Genomic DNA, 24015 nt, shown 5'->3' with positions numbered 1-24015 from the left:
AGAATGAACTCTACACAAGTAAGGAGCAAGGTGGCAAGTCTGGAGACTAGATAGAAATCTGCCGCTCTGACCCAGTGGAAAGGTAATGGTGGCTTGAACAGGGTGGTCGTTGTGGAAGTGGGGAGAAGGAGAAGGATTCGAGATAACTTCTGAAGGTAGATTCTGAAGCTCTCACAGATGAATTGGATGTGAGGTGTGAAGGAAAGAGAAAAGTTGAAGAATATGTCTAAGGTATTTGGCCTGAGAAAGTTGTCGAGGGGAATAGTGATTCCACTAACTGAGATGGGGAGAGGTGGGTTTGGAGGATAGGCAGAGTCAAGAATTTTGTTCTGGATAAATTTGAGATGCTTGTTAGAATATAGAGGGGATTATAAGGCAGGCAATTGGATATGTGAGTTTGAGTTCAGAAGGAGATAGAAATTTAGGAGTCATCAGCGTATAGATTCTGTTTTTATGGACTTGATGGGAAAATAAATTTTTTATATTTTGGATGATAAGTGAAAGTGTGTTTGAATTTTTACTTTGAAATTTAAGGAACTAAAACATAATTTTGAAAACTTGAGCACAATAGAAAACATGTTAAAGCAATTTGATTTAAAAGATATGGTGATAAAAATGTGAACGTGAAGTTCTGGTTAAGTTAAAAATTAAGTCTAGAGTGAAGACAGAATCATTCTCTCTCATGATAAAACTGAAGTTTTTGTACACTGAAAGCACAAAAACATAAAATGAGAGAATGAGGAGATCCTAGGGCACATGGACTTGCTCACGATTTTCCCTATTCCTTCATTGAGTATTTTTCTCTTTTCTGTCCTCTCTAGAACTAGCATTGCTTTCCTCTATTAGTAGCTTGACCAAATGTGTGAATATTGGCCTTAAACACTATTTAAATTGATTATTGGGGTGGCAGGCTTTTAAGAGACCAGACCTTGGAACCAAATGGTCCTGAGCTAGAATCTTACCTCTATTACATAGTCTTAGGCAAAGCAATCACTGAACCTCAAGTTTCCCCATCTCTAAAAGAGGAATCATACCTACTTCCCATGAAAATTAGAAATCGGAGTAGAAATTCTAGTGAATGTAAAACAGTATTTTAAACTGCTACTAATTTTGGTTTTTTGTGTGTTTATTGACCATTTGTATTTCTTCTGTGAAATTACTTTGTTTTTTGCTTGTTGTTCTATTGACAAATATAAAGAGTTAACAGCATAGCAAAGCTTGGCGTACTTTTCATTATCAGTTGAATATGTGTTTTCATTTTTATAATGTCTATAATTTGTATAATTTTACTCATGCATACCTGTTAATTCCTCTTAGATTGATAGCAAACTAAAATTAAAAGAAAACCAAACAATTATGCAAATTTATGAAAGTATTGAGTTGGTAAAATGAATGAAATCATTGGGGCCATTTCAGTCATAATCCTTTTCCATGTTATTAACTATGCCGTTATGGAAATCTGTGATGCAAGTACTAATTCTTTTTCCCCTTTTTCCTTGAGCTGTGGTAGCAAACAGTGACGAATCTCAGCTTCTGACACCAGGAAAGATGAGTCAGCGCCAAGGGAAAGAAGCGTACCCAGTGCCAACCAGAGATTCGTATCAGCCATCTTTCAGTCCTGCAAGTCCTCACAGCCAAGGTAGGAAGTTGTGTTTTTCATGTATTGTTGTTGTTGTTGCGGTGGTTGTTTTTTGAGGCAGATTAACCCTGAGCTAACATCTGCCAATCCTCCTCTTTTTGCTGAGGAAGACTGGCCCTGAGCTAACATCCATGCCCATCTTCCTCTACTTTATATGTGGGACGCCTACCACAGCGTGGTGTGCCAAGCAGTGCCATGTCTGCACCCGGGATCCCAATCGGCGAACCCTGGGCCGCCGAAGAACATGCAGACGTAACCACTGCCACCGGGCTGGCCCCAGTTGTTGTTTTTAAGCGGAGAATAGCATTTGGGTCTGTCATAACTTTTTTCTTTCTAGTTATTTGGTTCTGTAGGGGTTTTTGTTTGTTTTATTTTGGTCATCCATAGTTCTTCTCTTAGAATGAGTACATTTTCCTTTAGACTCCTTTTAGTCCTCTTATATACTCCAACATTCTTGGTTAGTTATACCATGCTTCTAATTCAGTGATTATCAACCTTTTCGATTAGGACTACTTTACACTGGTAAAAACTTTTAAAGACCCAAAGAGCTTTTGTTTAAGTGGGTTAACCTATTGATATTTACTGTATTTTAAATTAAAACAACATTTAAAAATGTTTATTATCCGTTTAAAATAAGAATAATAAACCCATTATACTTTAATGTGAATAACATATTTTTATGAAAAATAACTGTGTTTCTTTCCCCCCCTTCCCCCAAAAATTGGGTGAGAAGAGTGCTTTGGTTTCCCACAGGGTCTCTCCACCTTGGCACTCTTACCTTCTTGGGCTGGATCATTCTTTGTCGTTGGGGCTGTCCTGTGCGTTGTGGGATGTTCAGCAGCATCCCTGGCCTCTATCTGCTACATGCCAGTAGCACTTTTCCCAGGTGTGACAACCAGCAATATCGGTAGACGTTGCCAAATGTCCTTTGAGGGACAAAGTCATCTTTGGTTGAGAAGTACTATTTTACAGTTTTTGCAAATCTCTTTAATGTCTAACTTTAAAAAAGACACTTGGATTTTCGTATCTGCTTCTGCAATCAATCTGTTGTGATATAATGATTTGATTGAAATATATGAATAAAATCTGGCCTCACACACATATCTAGTCAGAAAAGGGAGTTTACATGAATAGCTTTTCTATGTAATTGTGGATATTCTTCTTTGATACTACACCAAAACTTGACAAGTGTTAGTTTCTTAAATGCTGCTTGTAATATGGAATCTGAAACTGTATCTAAGCTTTTCTTACTCCATTAAATTAGAATCCATTGATCTATCTTGAATTTGAATGACTCTTTACTCATGCATGATTTTAAAACATCATGCATTAGTCATTTGGAAAATAGTTGCTGACTGTATTCCGATCTACCAAATGCTGACATATTTTAAATATAATACAAAGAAGTGCTTTGTGTATACTTCTCATTTTGTCACACAGAATATTCAAACCAGGTGTACTCAAGGTTTAAGATTAATTTTTATGCCTTGTGAAGGACATTTGTAAGTGAAACTGGCCTCCTTTTACTGCAAGGGCATGGCGTGGCAGTGAAGAATTCAGTGAATTGGTGCCTCTGCCTTGATTTGTGCTAAGGTGCCAGCAGTTTTACGTAACATTGCTTTTGCGCCATCAGTGAAAATGTCAACACAATGAAAAGTCTTATGAAACTAGTTTTGACTTTGCAGACCCTCTAAGGGAGTCTTGGGGACTCCCAGGGATCACGGATCTCATTTCCTAACTCTTATTAGATTCTGCTTCTTAGCTAAAGTTTATTTAGTCGAATCTTTGAACTCTCCTGCGGTACTACTGATAGCTGTGGTAGAAAGACTTATGCTTTTAAAACTGAGAACTTAAATTTGGTCTTTGAAAGCTAATATACACTTAAATTATCGAGTATTTTTAAAAATTAAATTGTTAGATTTTGGTATTGCTACTGTTGAATTATCCTTTCTAATTAGGCTTTAGTTACTTCTTTTTAAAAGAGTATTAACTGGTAAATAGTAAGTAAAGTTCACTTTATTTCAGTGGAAAATGTTTTTCTAGTCAAGTGATAGATGGAAACATTTTTACCTAGCATTACTGGAACTGGAAAATCTTTATATAACAAGATAGAAATAATTACTGTTAACACTTATTGCTTAGTTGTTGAATAGACTTTTGGAAAGTTAGCATTTTTCTTGTCAAAATGCTTTTTTTTTTTTTTAATTAAATTTTTTCTTTTCTTTTTTTTTTTTTATTTTATTTTTTCCTTTTTCTCCCCAAAGCCCCCCGGTACATAGTTGTGTATTCTTCGTTGTGGGTTCTTCTAGTTGTGGCATGTGGGACGCTGCCTCAGCGTGGTCTGATGAGCAGTGCCATGTCCGCTCCCAGGATTCGAACCGACGAAACACTGGGCCGCCTGCAGTGGAGCGCGCGAACTTAACCACTCGGCCACGGGGCCAGCCCCTCAAAATGCTTTTTTGAGGCCTGAAAGTGGATATATGGTACACAGTAGTGTAAATAAGCTTCATTAATATAAAATCTGAAAGGGTGCAGCTTATGGGTTTTTTTTTTTTTAATGTGCAACAGAATTTTGACCGTAATAGATATGGTTCATCTGATTCATGTATCTGTGTATTATAACATCTAGAGGAATTCTTTTTTTTTTTTTCTTTGAGGAAGATTAGTCCTGAGCTAACTACTGCCAATCCTCCTCTTTTTGCTGAGGAATACCGGCCCTGAGCTAACATCCATGCGCATCTTAGAGGAATTCTTTAACTTGCAAGTTGATGCAACAAAAGGGTTAGGTACAATAATTAAAACTACCTTCATTTATATCTATCAAGAACATTTTCAGGCAAACAGGGAACCTGAGAGAATAGTACAATGAACACTAATATTCCCATCATGTAGATTTAAGAAATTATTAACTTTTCGTTGTGTTTGTTTCATTTTATTTAGAGATGGGGCTGGAATATTTAGAGCAAATTATAGACCTCATGATATTGTACCCCAGAATACTTAATGCATCTCTAAAAATTAAGAACATTTTCTTGTATAACCATAAAACCTTTATTACCTCTGACAAAAATTAATGATAGTTACTTACTATAACCTAACATCTAGTCCATATTCAAATTTCCCCAGTTGTCCCCACGTCTTTTTACAGTAGGCTTGTTGAAACCAGGATCCAAGTAATGTTCATACATTGTATTTGGTTGTTATGTTATTGTATCTCCTTTAATCCTGAAGAGTCTCCTTGTTTACTTTTATTTTCTGTTGTGCCTTTGACTTTAAGAAACTGGGTCTGGAGGCGGGCCTGGTGGCACGGCGGTTAAGTGCACACCTTCCGCTTTGGTGCCCGGGGTTCCCTGGTTCGGATCCTAGGTGTGGACATGGCACCTCTTGGCATGCCGTGCTGTGGTAGGCGTCCCACGTATAAAGTAGAGGAAGATGGGCATGGATGTTAGCTCAGGGCCCGTCCTCCTCAGCAAAAAGAGGAGGATTGGCAGCAGTTAGCTCAGGGCTAATCTTCCTCAAAAAAACAAAAAAGAAAGAAAGAAGAAGAAACTGGGTCAGTGTCCCTAAAGAGTGTTTGACCTTTTGGATTTGTTTGATTGCCTCTTTGCAGTATTGTTTAATTTGTTCCTCTGTCGTCTATATTTCTGTCAACTAGAAGTGAAATACAAAGGCTTGATTGTGTTCAAGTTGAACATTTTGGAAGATTGTTTTGTAGGGTGTGTGTACTACTTCATGCTGCATCACATGAGAATCAGTTAGATCTGATTGTCCCACAGTTAGGGATGTGAAGCTGATCAATAGGTTCAGGTGGTGACACCTAATTGAAAGTTGCATCTTTTCTCCTCTTATGACCTGAAAGTAAAATAGATGAAGTTGGCACCCATCAACTTTTCACTTACAAATGTAAGTACCCTTTGATGATCATTGAATCAGTTACAGTAGGGGTTGAAAAGTGGTGATTTTCTACTCGTCATTATTTTTACATGTGTTACTGAAGTTTTTCTGTAAAGAAGAGATCTTAATTGTCTTAGGGCTACTTAGTAAACGTTGAAATATAGTTCCCACAGGAAGACAGGATAAGCGGTTATTTCCTCCTAAGTACCAGTTTTTAGATTAATTATTTTGGCCTTTAAAATTTTTTTTACATCATAAAGAACTCATCTATTTTATTATACTCATTATGTTTGAATCATTGGTGAAATGAAGATAATAATAGTATCTACCACATTGACTTTTATAAGGCTTAAAATGAGTTAATACATATAAAAAGCTTAGAACTTAGATAACCACTCATGATAGCTGATTAATAATACTAACAATAATTATTGTCATTACTATTATTATTATTTTAAGTAAATGATTCTATTTAGGTTGGAAGCTGATATTTCAGTCTTTGCTGTACTTCAGCATCTTATAGAGGCTCATTTAGAAATTCTTTTAGTGTAGATGGCCCATGTATAATTTTTTATTTTTTAGTTATTTTTATTATTTTTTAATTTTTGCATTTAAAGCAGCCACAGTGTTATATGTTGATTTGCACCTGAATGTTCCTGGGTGGGTTATGGCTAAATTAATATTTATAGAGTGACTTACATATTGAACTCAACCTATTGGCTTTTCATAATGCAAAACATCTCCCTCTGGTTTACCTACTGAAATTTCCTATCATAGTTTTCAGAAGTTTCTTTAAATAATATATCCAGTAACTCTTGGTTATGGTGAAGATAAACTGCTGGAGGAGATAAACAAATGTCTAGAAAACCTCTTTGATCTGTCTACCATGTGTCAAGTATTCTTGGTCAGTGTTTCAACTTCTGAATGGAAAGAATTAAGAGTTCCAAAAACTTATTGATAGTGATAATGACTAACATTAAAGCTCCTCATGTCTCTGAGTGCTTTTTCAGGCATTAGCTCCTGGAATTCTTATAAGAACTTTATGATATATAAATGATCCTCTCTATTTCACAAACAAGGAAACTGAGCAGTTGGTAAGAGTGATTTCCTTGCCCCAGTGCACACAACTGGGATGTGATAGAGCTAGAATTTGAGCCTAGATGTTATGACTCCAGAGCTTGTTCTTTTTAAGATTCAATCAGTTTAGTCTTAAATTTTTTGAAGCTCAAATTTTTGAAATTTTAACTCTATCTTGTATGTCTTTTGATATAACCCCATAATGTGTACAATGCTTTATGTAGAGATAATTGTTTTCGGTTGTTTTGAGTAATATCTAGGAGTGCAATTGTGGAGTCATATGGTGAGTGTTTTACTTTATAAGAAGTGGCCAGACTATTTTCCAAAGTAATTGTGCTATTTTACATTCCTCCTGGCAGTGAACGAGCATTTCAGTTACTCTGTATTCTCAATCTTTATTATTTTTACCCATTCTAGTGAATGAGTAGTAATATCACAGTGTGGTTTTACTTTGCATTTCCCTGATAACTGATAATGTTGAACATCTTTTTACATACTCATCGGGCACTTGTATATTTGAAGTGTCAGTTCAGAGTTGTTGCCCGTTTAAAAAATTGGCTTATTTGTCTTAAAACGTTGTCTTATTATTGAGTTTTAAGAGTTCTTTATATATTTCAGTATCGTCCTTTGCTAGCTTTGTGTACTCTATTTTCTTCCAGTCTTGTCATGCCTTTTCATTCTCTAAATGATTTCTTTTAATGAACAGATGTTTTTAATTCGGGTGAAGTCCGATTTATCATTTCTTGTCCTGTGACTCAAGTTGTTGTACATATTGTTGTTTTTTCTATTAAAGAAATCTTTGTCTACCCTAAGGTTACAAAGAACGTTTTCTGGAATTTCTTTTAGAGGTGTTGCAGTGTCAAGACTCTGCTCTCTCTTCATTTTCATTCTTACCGTCACCGTCTTAGATCAGGTCCTTATCACTTCATGGCTCTATTACATAGTACCACAGCCTTCTAACTTCTATTAGGACCTCGCTCTCCTACATGCCAGGCTCATCTTTTTTAACAAAACAGCCAAATAGAAAATCATTGTTACATGTTAAGATGAGATTATGATGGGATTGGGGTTATTATAGTTGTGTATGGCCAGAAAATACATGGATCCTATGAGGTAGGTATCTGAGGGAAATAATATGAATAAAGAGAAACAGAAGATTGTAAATGAAAATACCATGTTTTATTATTTAAACTTGTAACTGAAAACTTCACTGGATGCCTACATTTATATCTCTTTCATTCTCAAAATGTCAGTGCCAACTATTGCCTAGAGCAGTGGCTTCTGAGTTGGGCTGTGTCTGAGTATCACCTGGGAGCTTTGCTTAGATACAGATTCTACTGCAACTTTTCAAAATCTCTACGGTGAGGTTGTGTATTTATAAAGCTCTCCAAGTATATCTGAGTAGCAGCCTTTGGACAAGCAAGTGGAAACCAGCAGTCAAGAGCATAAATTGCAGATTCTGTGAGCTGGTAGTCAGAACTCTTAGAATGTTTAATTTTACTCTACCCTTCTAAATTCATTTTGTGTCTCCCCTCATCGTGAACCCAGCTAGATGGCTTTCTTCACTGTTTCCTAGCAATACTGTGCTTCTATTTATCCTCATCCTCCACTGTGGAAAGTCTTCTCCTTTCCCTTTGCTTGTCTAAGTACTTCTCAAATCCCAGGGTCCTGTCGGTAAAAAAAGGCCTCCTAGTATGGGTCAGATCAAGAGTGCTTCTGTAAAATTCTTTGTTGAGACCTCAGAAAGATTTAAACAATGCCTCTTAGAGCCTTTCAGCTAGACAAAAGGCTTCAAAGAGTCTCAGAAGCGTTCCTTTTTAGAACGTCTCAGCTAGTCAAGCTTCTAAAGTTCTTAAGTCTGCTGTCTCACAGCACCATGACACTCAGCCCAAAGTAGAGAGTGGCCTATCTCAGAGAGATTTGTGGATGTGGCATCTGTCTATTGGGGTTAATTCCAATAAAATTAATAGGAAGCCCAGAAATTTTTTACAAGAATGGTACTATTGAAGCACCATCAACTTAGAAAAAGCAAGACATAATTCAACTAAAAAGAGCCTTTATGTGTGTGGGAAATCCAAATCTTGTATGGGCAAGAAGCAGGCTAAGAAAGCTAAACTGTTGCAAACGTGGACCGTTTCTTATGAAATAGGAAGAATGATTCAGAAGATGCAGCCAAGAGCCCAGAGGGCATAGTCAAGAGCCACAGAGGACTATTTTCAGGGAACAGAACTGTGTTCTAATCAAGTTGCTGATGACATGCACCTGGCAGATTTCACAGTTGCTGTGACACTGTTACATGTCTTCTGTGTAACTCCTCATCCCCTACATCTTTTGAACTCAAGTGTCTATTGGAATCCTATCTTTGGCTTACTGCAGTGGGGCAGATAAGTTATCTTTTGAGGTGATGGGATTTTGGCTTATGAGGAGCTGTATCTATAGAGCTGTGTGTGAGCAGCTAAACCCATCTGCACTTGAACCTGATTTAGAGAAGATTCTGGCCTTACAGCCAATGCTGTAATAGGATGACATTTTGGTGGGAGGCAGTATTGAGTGTATTTTGCATTTGGAAGGAATGTGAATTAGGTGGACTGTGGTATATTTCATTTTCAAAGATGAATGCAACAGTATCTTGTATCTCATGTGCTCTTTGACTAGTGTCCTTACAACTTGCTCATCAAGAAATGGAGTCTATTCCTCCTCCACTCCTACCCCTATTGAATCCAGGCTGGCCATGTGGTTATTATGACTAATAGAATGTGACAGAAGTGACATTCTAGGATTTTTGAGACCAGGTATTAAAAAGACCTGGTACCTTCTGCTTTTGCATATTGGAGGAAGCCATCTTCCATGTAAAAAGTCTCACTATCCAGGTACTACCATGCTGTGTGGAAACCCAGCACACACAGCCCCCAGCTCTTCTAGTTGTTCCAGATGAAGGACCAGACGTGTGACTGAGGAAACCATATTGGGTGTTCCAGCAGATGCTCTGTGGATCAGAGACAAGCCAGTCTCCCTTGCCTAAATTACAGATTTGTGAGCAAATAATTTTAGTGTTTTAAACCACTAAGTTTTGGGTCATTTATTGCACAGCAATACATAACTGTAATAGTAGGGAACACAAAATGATTAGAGTTGCATTTATAAATTTAGAAGAATACAGTGTATGTGAGAAGACTCATTCCTAGACTGCACTGTCCAGGTGAGGCGAATACAGCCTGGATGAGAGTGACAGTGATGGCAACTAAAAGTGTGGAGAGACGCTTAGAGGGAAATTGGTCAGGGATTAGTGATTGATTAGGTGGGGGTGACATGGAAAGAGAGAAGGAGGAATCACCAGTGACTCCTAGATATTTGCTTGAGAAACTAGGTTAGTAGTTTACCTAGGTAGGGAACTAGGGAGGGAGACCATGTTTGGGGCAAAGATGCTGAGAACTCCAATTTTGGACATTGTGAGTTTGAAATATTTTAAAGTTATCCACTTGGAGTTATTCAGGAGGAAACTGGCTTTATGGGTTTGGGATTTAATAGACAGTTCTGCACTGGACATGTCAATTTGTTTTTTGTTTTGTTTTTTCCAAGGAAGATTAGCACTGAGCTAACATCTGCCAATCCTCCTCTTTTTGCTGAGGAAGATTGGCCCTGAGCTAACATCCATCCCATCTTCCTCTACTTTATATGTGGGACACCTACCACAGCATGGCGTGCCAAGCAGTGCCATGTTTGCACCCGGGATCCAAACCGGTGAACCCCGGGCTGCCAAAGCTGAACGTGCACACTTAACCACTGTGCCCCCGGGCTGGCCCCTGGAAATGGCAATTTGAAAGTCATCTGCCTAAATAGAGTAATTGAAGACAGAAAGTTAAAACAATCATGTAGATTAGTTTAGTCATTCCCAGACGGCATTTTTTTTTAATGAAATAGAATAGGATCAAAAGATTAGAGCTTATCTGTGAAATTTTTATCTGGTACTGATATGTATACACACACTCACACATGCACACACTTGACGTAAAATATATTTCTCATTGTGAGTTGTGAAAAGTTTGGGAAGATGTGTATCTTGAGAAAAGAAGAGAGTTGGAATACAGTCCTAAGAAATGTCAACATTTAAGGATCTGATGGAGAAGGGATTGGCCAAGGAGAGTTGTAAAGTGGTGTTGTATCCCAGAGGAACGAAACAGAGTTTTACAAAGGAGAGGAGTGACCTACAGTTCTATATACAGCACAAAAGTGAGGCCAGGTAAGACAACTGAAAAATTGTCCATTGACAAGATAGCCTGGGTAACTTTTGTGAAGTCAGTTTTGAAGTCAGTGATGAAGGCAGAAGCTAGATGGCAATAGAATGAGGAGTAAGAAAGATAAGGAACTGGAGATAATTAAGATAACAAATTCTTTTCGGAATTGTGCCCCTTAGGAAGGGGGAGAAAAGTGTGTGGTAGCTAGAGAAAGACATGGGCAAAAAGGAGATTTATTTTAAGGTAGGAGATATTTGTGCATGTTTAAACATTGACAGGCAAAGTCAGTAGAGAGAAATACAAAATATTGGAGAAAGATGGGGGAATTTATAAGGCAGGTTCTCAGAGAAGGCAGCATGGATTGAATCCAGCGTGAAGGTGAAAGGATTGATTGGACTAGGAATACAGCTGGAAAGTGGAGGAGCCGTGATAGTGAGATTGCCAAGTAGTGTTTAGGCCTCAGTTGAGGTTTGTATCAATCTGCCCTAGTGTGGGATTTTCTTCTGTAAGGTTACACTTTTACTAGGTGTGTGCAGTAAAAGAATAGTGGCAGAGTGAGTGTGGGATGCTGGCAAGGGAGTGGAGGTTTAATGGATGAGTTTGGTGAATTGCTTTGCTGGAAGTGGTGGGATCTGTAGGAGGAAATGTCAGAATCAGTGGGTGGCTTAGAGGCATTGTGTGGGTGGCTTTGGGGGCTGAGACAAGGGCTGTCCAACAGAGGAATACTGAACTGATAAAATAGTGGAGGATTAGAGTAAAAGGAAGAAAGTTGTAGAGAGTAAATGTCTTTGTTAGCTCCTCAGGGCAGAGTTTGTCTTTTTTTTTCCTTTTTTTAAATATTCCCCCGTGCCCAGCGTAGTACCTGGAACAGAGCAGGAACTTTTGTGTTTAATAAGAGAATAAGTGTCTTTATTGAGCATTTGTTATATGCTGGTCCCTGTCCTTGTGAAACTTACAGTCTCATTTCTTAATGAATAAATGCAATTTTGGGGGTGGTCTTCATGTGCTGGAAGCCTGTTCTCCAATATGAACCTCACATGGAATATTGTTCCTGTGTTTGCTAAAGAGAGAGTCCTACAAGATAGTGGATGACCATGTAGCAGGAAAAAAATGGCATTTGTTTTGGTGCTTGCTGGACTCATATGAATATCTCATTTTTTGAGTACTTACTAAGTTTGGTTATTATGTTAAAAGTTGTATGTGCCACATTATATTTAACTCTTGAAACAGCCCCATAAGACATAGGCACAGTTACTATAACTGCTTTAGAAGTGAGAAAACTGAAGATTAGGGATGTTAAGAAATTTGTTCAAATTTACAAGTCTAGTAAATATCAGAGGCAGGTTTCAAACTCAGGACTGTCAAGGCCCATAGACTTAACTAATCCACTTTGTCAGAGTGAATTACAGTGTCAGCTGTTTTGTTTTTTGTTTTAGATGTGCTTAGTGCTAGAAATTTATGTTTTGCCAGTGCTTTGGAGTGACAAAGATTCTTACTGTTCCTGTTTTCTGGCTGAGTCTCCTTCATGAATATTGATTCATGTCGTTTAATGTAGGTCATTATCCCTTAAAAACAATTCTTAAGTTTGTTGTTTGCAGTGTAGTTTCCTTCTATCATTTTAGGATTTTCTCTTCTTTTTTTGGAGAAACTGGAGAGACTGACTCTCCTCACTAAAGCCCACACACATCAAGACAGTCTTTTATTTGTTTTATGTTAGATTATGGTGGTAAATCAGATTATCCCAAACATTGTGTATTTGCTGGAGTTTTTCCCATATTCAAAGACTGAGTACCAGTTTACTTCAAAATAGTTTTGACTTAAGTATGATTACAGTCTTTTAAATAGGATGGTATTGGTTTTATGCTGATTTGTTTGAGCTTAATGTATGTCAGTTGTTTCTCAAGAAAGAAAGACATGTAGATTAATTAGGCTTGTTGTCTCCCTTTCCCCTCTACTTTTGAATAAGGACAATGCCAGGAGAGCCTAGAGACTAAATTATAGCTCATCTCATGGATAGTCGTCTGTTCCCTCTGGATCGTGTTTGAGATTGTCATCAAAGCTTGCTGAGTTACTGTAATTTATCTTGTAGCTACTCTTTCATTCTTTGGTCCTGATCAATTTTGCATGCTTTTGTTTTTAAAAAAACATCTTTCAATTATAATGATTTGTGAGCGAATATAAAATATTGCTTTGCCAAAACTAAAATGAGTTCATTTCAAACTAATTTTTAAATGTTTAAAATTTAAAACTTTTTGAAACTACAAGTTTTACCTGCATAGTCTTGTCAAAATTTAGGCCATGCTCGGTTTATCTAGGCTTGAATTAAAATGTTTATGCTTCGTCTTGTGTTTCTCTTACCCTTTAGTAAATTCTCTTAAGCCTACAGAATCCCTTCGCCTTGAATGCTTTGGCAGCATTACACATGACATGATGGGTCTGTATCTACAACTTAACAGAAAACTGCAAAGTAAACGAGGACTCTTTTTGCAGAGAGTTTACTAGCGTGAAAGTGTTGTACCAGATTACTCGGTGACAGTTTTGGACACTGCTAATATAATCTCAGGTGATTAACACAGAGTACTTTCATTAAAGCCGTTCGCAGACAAAAGGAGGCCTAGAAGTCAGTTTTCTCCATGAATGGAAGCGACTCCTCCTTCCTTGGTAAGGCATTTCTAGGGTCAATTTTGAACGTATATGAGACCATACACACGTAACATATGTGTTCTTGAATATATGTGTTATATTTCATGAAAGTTGTTGTACATGAAAGAGAACTTGAATTTCTCCCTCCCCATCTTTAATGTTTTTTTCCTAAATACCATACATTGATCTATAGCCATAGATTGTTTTCTTTAGAAATAGTATAGATCAGAGGTTATGTTAATTTTCTTCTGAGGTTTTGAATCCTCAGTATGTTAGATTTCTGAAGTAATTACATAAGACACAGTTGTTTGCTGGTTTGAAATGCTTTGTGTTTGGGTAGTTGCTTCATAGAGCTATGAAAGTACCTATTAAATAATGAGACAGTATAAAATTTGGCAAGTAAAATAAAAATAAAATATTTTTCTAAATTTGTCTTGTGAAATGTTGCAATATCTGTGTTCTTCAACTGTTCCTATGCTCCTACAGGGGAAACGGAAATACTTTGAGAGAATTTATTGAAAAGTGAGAATGAATAATTCAGCTTTGTTTTAAGCATCTTTATAGAGATGAGAAGAGTTGTCTCATTCTTGCCAAGCCTTATTAATTGCTTCTTTAACAAAGCAGCAAGATGCGCATTAAGAACCATAGAGGATACTTTTTTCCCCATAAACACCCTTTATATATATATATATATTTATTTTTTTATTTTTTACTTAAAATAACATTAAAGAATTGTCAAATATTCCCTTCAGTAGTTTGTCAGCTCTTTTCTGGTGGATTTCTCCCATTTGTTTCCAAGGTCTGAGGGGTTGAGATCTCCTTAGCAAGAGTGGTAAAAGAATTGCACCTCTAGAGTTGACTGCTACAATTTTCCATTCCCTATTTGACACATGTAGAGGGAAGCTTTCTGCATTTTTAATAAAAGTATAGCAAGATATTACCATTTTAATTTACGAAGTAATATTTGCATAATTTTTCAGAGAAGATAAACTGTAATTTCATAGAAATTTTTCTGTTTCCTTTTCCTTTGGTTGTTATAACTTTGAACATACGCACATTTCATTTAAGAATGAAACAGTGAAAGGTTAGCAAACTCATCTCTTTCCAGGAGAAGGAAGTATGTTTGTGGGTACAGGATTTTCCAAGGGTCTCTTCCACCAGGCTGACCTTTATTTAGCCTGCTTGGCTTATATGTCTGTAATGGAAAGTGAGAACAAATCAAAAATGCCATCCTCAGCCGTTATCTTCAAGAATTTAATTTGTAATTGGGAAATTTAGGGACAAGAATTAGGGAAAACATCAGGAAACTTGAAAACATGTAAGTGAACTTTCAGTTCCTGTAGCATGGCAACCAAATGTTCAGAGAAAACTTTCCTAGTAAGAACATCAAAATGCTGAATACAGTGTTTTAAAATTTTATTTTTAAAGTGTGGCCAAACTGTCAGTAAATAAGGGAATTAATAGGAGGAGCATAATGATTGAGAGAGTGGGAGTCCAGAGAGATGATGAGCTCTGCAGCCACTATTTGTCAGGCACTTGCTGATTCCTGAAGATCTAAAGCTTGGGGTTTTAACAAGAGGAAGGAGAAGAGGCTTGTGGCCCTTTCATGATGGAAATTTGGATTGGGGATCTCTCCACATGAAGTTAGGAGTCCTGAAGGGTAGCATTCTTAGTTTTAAAAAACTGGAAAACGTGCCCACAGGGGAAGATGGTGGTGTATTTGCCCCTCTTGGTGTTGACTCTAGGTAGAATAGGGGAGAGAGAAGCACAGATACACACTTATGTAGGCTTGGGACCAGAATTCATACTATCTCTTTGGCAAAAACAAAAACACCCCCAGTTTAGTTTAAAGTGATCTTGGGTTATGAGTATTCTCAGGTACCTGGAAGAATTGACATACATCTTCTTTTAGAGGGGAGTAGTTTAAACACAGGCCTCAAAGAATGACATATGAATTCCTAATTGAAAATCAAAAAACAAAACAACAATGAGCTGTTATTATGCACCTGTTAGAATGGCTAAAATCCAAAGCACTGACAACACCAAATGCTGACAAGGATGTGGAAAAATAAAAAAACACATGAAGTAACAAGCCACCATCAGAGAGAATCTGTGTAAACTACTTACCATCCAGACCAAAGTCTGCACCAACTGGAATTATAAGTTTCAGAATGTAATTTAATGGGTTAAAGGCAATATTAAAGAAGATAATGCTGAGAAACCTTCAGAATTGATGAAAGACAACAACCCTCTGATTAAGGAGACCTCACAATTCCCCAGCAGAAAATCTAAAAAATAATAGTTTTGGTGCTCATACTTGACAAGAAGGAAGGCTGAAATGTGGAGAATTAAGTAAGCATTTAACTTAGAAAAATAATAGAATAAACCCAAAGTAGATAGAAGGGAGGAAATAATAAAGAGAGTAGACTTAGTTGAGAGTATAAGGAAAGACAGAGTTGGTTGTGCAAAAGGCTAATAAAATTATCAACCCTTTGGCAAGATTAAGAAGAGAAAAGAGGAAATAAACATCATTAGGAATGAAAAGGGGACGCAAAAATATAGGCAGATGTTTAAAAGATAATATATACAACTTTAAGTCAATAAATTTGAAAAACTAGATGGAATGACAAATTTCTAGAAAGATTATGTCCTGAAATTGACTCAGTAACAAACAATTCCAGTGACTTTTGTAATCTAGTAATATAGATTACCTTTACAAAGACAACATGAAGCCCAGATAGTTTTTTTTTTTTTTTTTTTTTTTAAAGATTTTATTTTTTTTTTCCTTTTTCTCCCCAAAGCCCCCCGGTACATAGTTGTGTATTCTTCGTTGTGGGTTCTTCTAGTTGTGGTATGTGGGACGCTGCCTCAGCGTGGCTTGATGAGCAGTGCCATGTCCGCGCCCAGGATTCGAACCAACGAAACACTGGGCCGCCTGCAGCGGAGCGCGCGAACTTAACCACTCGGCCACGGGGCCAGCCCCAAGCCCAGATAGTTTTACAAACAAGTTCTACCAAACATTTAGGGAGAAAAACAATTCCAAACTGACATTAATTCATTTATTCTAAAAAGCACCCCCCTCCATTTTAACATCTGTACGGTTGGGTTGGATCTTTAATTGATGGTGTTTTACAACTTTATTGCCATTCTTAAACACTTCATATCATTTCTGAATTTGGGATGTGTGTTACACATCTTATAATTGTCATCAGCCTCCTTCCCTCCTCTCATATTTTGTATCATCTCTGAAGACAGGAATGTAGCTAATAGTTGATGGCATCTTAGAATTGATGAAATTGAAAAAGAAGTATTTCCCTAAATGAGGCTTGTATTTGAAAAGCAGACAAGGACGTTACAAGAGAGAAAAGTTACAAGACATTCCTGCTCATGAACCTACATGCAGAAATTCTAAACAAATTATTAGCAAACTGAATCAAGCGAGATATAAAAAAATAATAATACATCATAAACACATTGGAGTTATTCCAGGAATGCAAGGATGGGTTTCATATTAGAAAATCTGTGGTTGTCACTTAACACTTGAAGAGAAAAACTGTCATCATCCTACTAATAAAGAAAACATATTTGAAGATTTTAACATACGTTCATGATGTTAAACAAACTCTTAGCAAATTAGGAATAAAAGGGAACTTTCTTAACCTAGTAAAGCAAATTAGGAACAAGAAAAAGTTGTGTACCATCTATACTTCATTTCAACATTGTATTTGAAATTTAGCTCGTGAATAAGGTAAAAAGAAAAGTAAAGGAAAAAATAAATTTTCCTTTATTTGCAGCTAGTGTATTGTATAGAACCTCTCCCAAATTCATGCATAAATTATTAAAATTATTAAGAAGTTACTGGATATATGTTAACTGCAGCTCTTTGTACCAGTAATAAATTATTAGAAAATGCAATTTAAAAGATATCACTTAACAGAGGCTGGCCCCGTGGCCGAGCGGTTAAGTTCGCGCGCTCTGCTGCATGCGGCCCAGTGTTTCGTTGGTTCGAATCCTGGGCACGGACATGGCACTGCTCATCAAACCATGCTGAGGCAGCATCCCACATGCCACAACTAGAAGGACCCACAACGAAGAATATACAACTATGTAGTGGGGGGCTTTGGGAGAAAAAGGAAAAAAATAATAAAATCTTTAAAAAAAAAAAAATACCACTTACCAGAGAGTGACATCAGCATCATGGTGGAATGAGCTCTTCCCTTAGACTCTTGCCCCTCAGATACAATGAAAAGGACATTCATAAATGAACAGAAGACTTTCACACAACCTAATAGATGTCTGAGAGACACATGTGGCCATACATTTGAAGGGGAGGTGCCGGACCCCATCAGAGCAAGTAGAAGGAGGTAAGGACATCTCCTTTCCCTCCCCAGCAGTTACCTAGGGCACAGGACTGCATGCAGCTCTGAGAAGAGAGGAGGGAGGGACAGCTCTCTGCAGGGATTCCTTCACTCTCCAAATTGCCTCCCAGCCATAGGAAAGCTCCACACAGAGGAGGCTAAACCATTGCAGGAGTGTCTTCATCAAGCCAGCGCCCAGGAGGGCAGCTGGTAAGGGCAGAGTGAGAATGCCCTTGGGATCATGCATACGAAAGAAAGTGCTCCTCCTGCTGCCAGGCACACCAGGTCAGCTGGTCAGCCAGAGCAAGGGACTCCTGCTAGAGCACCTGTGCATACATCAGTAAAGCAGCAGCTGTGAGCTGGCAGTTGCATATGGGCCCTGTCAGCATAGACCTCAAAGGACAGGCACAGATGCCAGAGATCACGGCGGTCTCAGAATACACAGGTCCTGCCCCCTGTCCTGCCAGTCATGGCAGCTGGAAGCTGCAACCAGATAATACCAATATGCAAAGGCACAAATCCACACCATCAAATAATATGAGGAGGTATATTAATATTCCAGACTAGACGGAAAATGACAAGCACCCAGAAATCAAACCTGAAAGCACAGAAATTTGTGATCTAAATTACAGAGAATTCAAAATAGCTGTCATAAAAAACTCAACGAGGGGCCAGCCCAGTGGCATAGTGTTTGGGTTTGTGTGTTCCACTTCCATGGTCCGGGGTTCGCATGTTTGGATCCAGGTGCAGACATAGTATTGCTTGTGAAGCCATGACACAGCATGGCAGCATCTCACATAAAATGGAGGAAGACTGGCACAGGTGTTAGCTCAGTAACAGTCTTCCTCAGGCAAAAAGAGGAAGGCAAAAAACAGAAATTAGCTCAGGGCCAATCTGCCTCACAAAACATCAAACAAAAATTCAATGAGTTACAGGGAGATTCAGAGAGACAATTCAGTGAAATCAGGAATAAAATAAATGAACAGAGGGAATTCTTCACAAAAGACATTGAAACTATGAAGAAAAAAACCAATCAGAAATGTTGGAGATGAAAAACACAATGAGATAAAGAAATCTCTGGAGTTCTTGAATAACGGAGCTGATATCATAGAGAACAAAATTAGGAATTTGGAGGACAAATATAGAAATGCTTCAGATGGAGGAGGAGAGAGAACTAAGACTAAAAAGAAATGAAGAAATTCTGCAAGAAATATCTGACAGACTAGGAGAGAGTGGAATGATATATTCAAAATTCTAAAAGACAAAAACAGCCAAGAATACTCTATCCAGCAAAAATATCATCAGAGGTGATGGAGAAATAAAATTTTTGCCAAATAAACAAAAGCTGAGGGTATTCATCACCACAAGATCCCCCTACAGGAAATGATGAAGAAGGCCCTCATACCAGAAAAAAAAAAAAAAGAAAGGATTTATAAAGCCTTGAGCAAGAAGATAAATAGGCCAACAAAATCAGAAAATTGCAGCTCTCTATTAGAACGGGTTAGCAAAAACTTAATTATAACGTTAAAGATAAAAGGAAGGAGAACATCAGAAATAACTATAATCTTGTTTGTGGTTAAAATAACCACAAACTCACAACACACAATGGAATAAATTGTGTCAACAGTAACTTAGAAGGGGAAGAGGGAAGGGATGGAACTGCTTTAACTAAGGAAATAAGAGACTATCAGAAAATGGACTATCTCAGGTATGAGATTTTTTTATAGAAACCTCACAGTAAACACTAAATAAAGAGCAGATACGCAAATGGTAAATAAAGAGAAAACCGTCATAGAGAACTACCAAACTGAATTGGCAATCCAAAATACATGGGACAAGAAAGAAGAGAAATACAGAACAACCAGAAGACAAGTGATAAAATGACAGCATTAAGCCCTCATGTATCAATAATAATCATTCTAAATTAAGTGAATCAGATTCTCTAATCAAAAGACACAAAGTGGCTGGATGGATTAAAAAACAAGACCCAACAACATACTGTCTCCAGGAAACACATCTCAGCTCTGAAGACAAACACAGGCTCAGAGTGAAGGAATGGAAAACAATACTCCAAGCAAATGGCATTCAAAAGAAAGCAGATGTTGCCATACTTGTGTCAGACAAAGTAGACTTCAAGATAAAAAAGGCAATGAGAGGGGCCGGCCTGGTGGTGCAGCAGTTAAGTGCACACATTCCGCTTCGGCGACCTGGGGTTCACCAATTCACATCCCAGGTGTGGACATGGCACTGCTTGGCAAGCCATGCTGTGGTAGGTGTCCCACATATAAAGTAGAGGAAGATGGGCATGGATGTTAGCTCAGGGCCAGTCTTCCTCAGCAAAAAGAGGAGGATTGGCAGATGGTAGCTCAGGGCTAATCTTCCTCAAAAAAAAAAAAAAAGGCTATGAGAGACAAAGAGGGGCAGTATATAATGATAAAAGGGACACTCCACCAAGAAGACATAACATTTATAAATATATATGCACCCAACACTGGAACATCAAAGTACACAAAGGAACTATTAACAAACCTAAAAGGAGAAATTAACAACAATACAATAATAGTAGAGGGCCTTAACACCTGACTTACATCAATGGATAGATCATCCACACAGAAAGTCAAGAAAACAGTAGAATTAAACGAAAAACTAGATTCGATGGACTTTAGATACATATAGAACACTCCATCCCAAACCAGCAGAATACACATTCTTCTCAAGTGCGCATGGGACATTCTCAAAGATAGACCATATGTTGGGAAACAAGGCAAGCCTCAATAAATTTAAGAAGATTGAAATCATATCAAGCATCTTATCTGACCAAAATGCTATGAAACTGGAAATCAACTACAAGAAAAAAGCTGGGAAAGTGACAAATATGTGGATACCAAACAACATGCTACTGAACAACCGGTGGATCATTGGAGAAATAAAAAAATATCTGGATACAAACGAAAATGAAAATACATGATACCAACTCATGGGATGCAGCAAAAGCAGTGCTGAGAGGGAAACTCATAGCAATACAGGCCCACTATAACAAACAGGAAATATCTCAAATAAGCAATCTTAAACTATACCTAACATAACTAGAAAAAGAAGAACAGACAAAGCCCAATGCCAGCAGAAGGAGGGAAATCTAAATTAGAAGAGAAATGAAATTGAAACCAAAAAAACAGTAAAAAGGATCAATGAGACTAAGAGCTGGCTCTTTGAGAAGATAAACGAAACTGACAAACCCATAGCCAGACTCACTAAGAAAAAAAGAGAGAAGGCTCAAATGAATAAAATTACAAATGAAAGAGGAGAAGTTACAATAGATACTACAGAAATACAAAGGATTATAAGATAATACTATGAAAAACTATATGCCAACAAATTGGACAATCTAGAAGAAATGGATGAATTTTTAGATTCATACAACCTCCCAAAACTGAATCAAGAAGAAATAGAGAATCTGAATAGACCAATCACAGGGGAAGAGATTGAAACAGTAATCTGAAACCTCCCCAAAAATGAAATTCCAGGACCAGATGGCTTCTCTGCAGAATTCTATGAAACCTTCGAAGAAGACTTAATACCTGTCCTTCTCAAACTATTGAAAAAAAGTGGAGAAGATGGAACACTTCCTAGCACGTTTTATCAGGCCAACATCACCCTGATCCCAAAGCCAGACAAGGACAGCACAAAGAAGGAAAATTACAGGCCAATATCGCTGAGGAATATAGATGCAAAAATCCTCACAAAATATTGGCAAATTAAATACAGCAACACATTAAAAGGATCATACCCCATGATCAAGTGGTATTTATACCAGGGACACAGGGATGGTTTAACATCTGCAAGTCAATCAGTGTGATACATGACATTAACAAAATGAGGAATAAAAACCACATGATCATCTCAATAGATGCAGAGAAAGCATTTGACAAGATCCAACATCCATTTATGATAAAAACTCTCAAAGAAATGGTTGTATAAGGAAGTTACCTTTACTTAATAAAGGCCATATATGACAAACCCACAGCCAACATCATACTCAACTTGGAAAAACTGAAAGCTGTCCCTCTGAGAACAGGAAGTTCAAGACAAGCGTGACCACTCTCACCACTCTTATTCCACATAGTACTGGAGGTTTTAGCCAGAGCAATTAGGCAAGAAAAAGAAAGTATATCCAAATTGACAATGAAGAAGTAAAACTCTCCTTGTTTCCAGAAAACGTGATGTTATATATAGAAAACACTGAAGAATCCATCAGAAAACTCTTAGAAGTAATCAACAACTACAGCAAAGTTGCAGGGTACAAAATCAACTTAGGAAAATCAATTGCATTTCTATACTGTAATAATGAACTAACAGAAAGACAAGTTGAGAATACAATCCTATTTACAACTGCAACAAAAAGAATAAAATATCTAGGAATAAATTTAACCAAGGAGGTGAAAGACCTATACAATGAAAACTATGGGACACTATTGGAAGAACTCAATGATGACAGAGAGAAATGGAAAGATATTCCTTGCACGTGGATTGGAAGAATAACTATAGTTAAAGTGTCCATACTACCTAAAGCAATCTACAGATTCAATCCCAGTCAGAATCCCAATGACATTCTTCACAGAAATAGAACAAAGAATCCTAAAATTCATATGGGGATACAAAAGACCTCAAACCGCTAAAGCAATCCTGAGAAAAAAAAGACTGACTTCAAAATATACTACAAAACTATAGTAATCAAAACAGCATGGTACCGATACAAAAACAGACATCAGATCAATGGAACGGAATTGAAAGCCCAGAAATAAAACCACACATCTGTGGACAGCTAATCTTCGACAAAGGAGCTAAGAACATACAATGGAGAAAGGAAAGTCTCTTCAATAAATGGTGTTGGGAAAACTGGACAGCCACTTGCAAAGGAATGAAAGTAGACCATTATCTTTTGCCATACACAAAAATCAACTCAAAATGGATTAAAGACTTGAAAGACGTGAAACCATAAAACTCCTAGAACAAAATATAGGCAGTACACTCTTTGACATCAGTCTTAGAAGGATCTTTTTGAATACCATGTCTACTTGGGCAAGGGAAATGAAAGAAAAAATAAACAAATGGGACTACACCAGACTAAAGAGCTTCTGCAAGGCAAAGGAAAACAGGAACAAAATGAAAAGACACCCTACTAACTGGGAGAAAATATTTGCAAATCATATATCTGACAAGGGGTTAATTTCCAAAGTATGTGAAGAACTCACACAACTCAACAACAGAACAACAAACAACCTAATCAAAAAGTGGGCAGAGGATATGAACAGACATTTTTCCAAAAAAGATATACAGATAGCCAATAGGTACATGAAGAGATATTCAGCATCACTAATCATTAGGGAAATGCAAATCAAAACTACACTGAGATATCTATAACCTTACACCTGTTAGAATGTCTATAGTCACCAAGACAGAAGGTAACAAAATACATACACTGCTGGTGGGAATGCAACTGGTACAGCCATTGTGGAAAACAGTATGGAGATTTCTCAAAAAATTAAAAATAGAAATACCATACAACCCAGCTATCCCACTACTGGGTATTTATCCAATGAACTTGAAATCAGTAATTCAAAGAGACTTATGTACCCCTATGTTCACTGCAGTATTATTCACAACAGCCAAGATGTGCGAGCAACCCAAGTGCCTATTGACTGATGAATGGATAAAGAAGATGTCATATATATACAATAGAATACGACTGAGCCATAAAAAAAGACAAAATCATTCCATTTGCGACAACATGGGTGGACCTTGAGGATATTGTGTTAAGCGAAATAAGCCAGATAGAGAAAGACAAACACTGTATGATTTCACTCATATGTGAAACATAAACTAGCACATGGACAAAAAAGAACAGATTAGTGGTTATCAGAGAGAAAGGGGTTTGGAGGTGGGCATAAGAGGTAAAGGGTCACACTTATATGGTGACTGACAAATAATAATGTACAACTGAAATTTCACAATGTTATAAACTATTATCACCTCAATCATAAAAATATCGCTTAAAGTAACAGAAAATAAGGTACGCAGCAATAAATCTAACGAGATGTGAAATATCTTTGCATAGAAGAGTATAACATTAAGATTATGTTCTTAATAAATGGAGAGACATACCATGTTT

The 24015-nt window shown here is 37.3% G+C and overlaps 1 protein-coding gene across 10 annotated transcripts in view; it reads left to right on the top strand.

The window, feature by feature from the left end:
- Window positions 1–24015, top strand: part of OSBPL8 (oxysterol binding protein like 8) — a 196329-nt gene that overhangs the window by 90774 nt on the left and 81540 nt on the right. For 6 of the 10 annotated variants that reach the window (XM_070254190.1, XM_070254192.1, XM_070254194.1 and 3 more), the window contains one exon: window positions 1502–1639. In XM_070254190.1, the coding sequence (XP_070110291.1) occupies window positions 1549–1639 (91 nt within the window). In that variant the 5' untranslated portion in view covers window positions 1502–1548. The remainder of the gene's footprint in view (window positions 1–1501; window positions 1640–24015) is intronic. The other 4 variants (XM_070254193.1, XM_070254195.1, XM_023631861.2 and 1 more) reach the window with 1 other exon arrangement.

Source organism: Equus caballus, chromosome 28 (assembly GCF_041296265.1).
Source record: "Equus caballus isolate H_3958 breed thoroughbred chromosome 28, TB-T2T, whole genome shotgun sequence".
NCBI lineage: Eukaryota > Metazoa > Chordata > Mammalia > Perissodactyla > Equidae > Equus > Equus caballus.
This window is presented reverse-complemented; position numbering and strand designations above follow the sequence as displayed.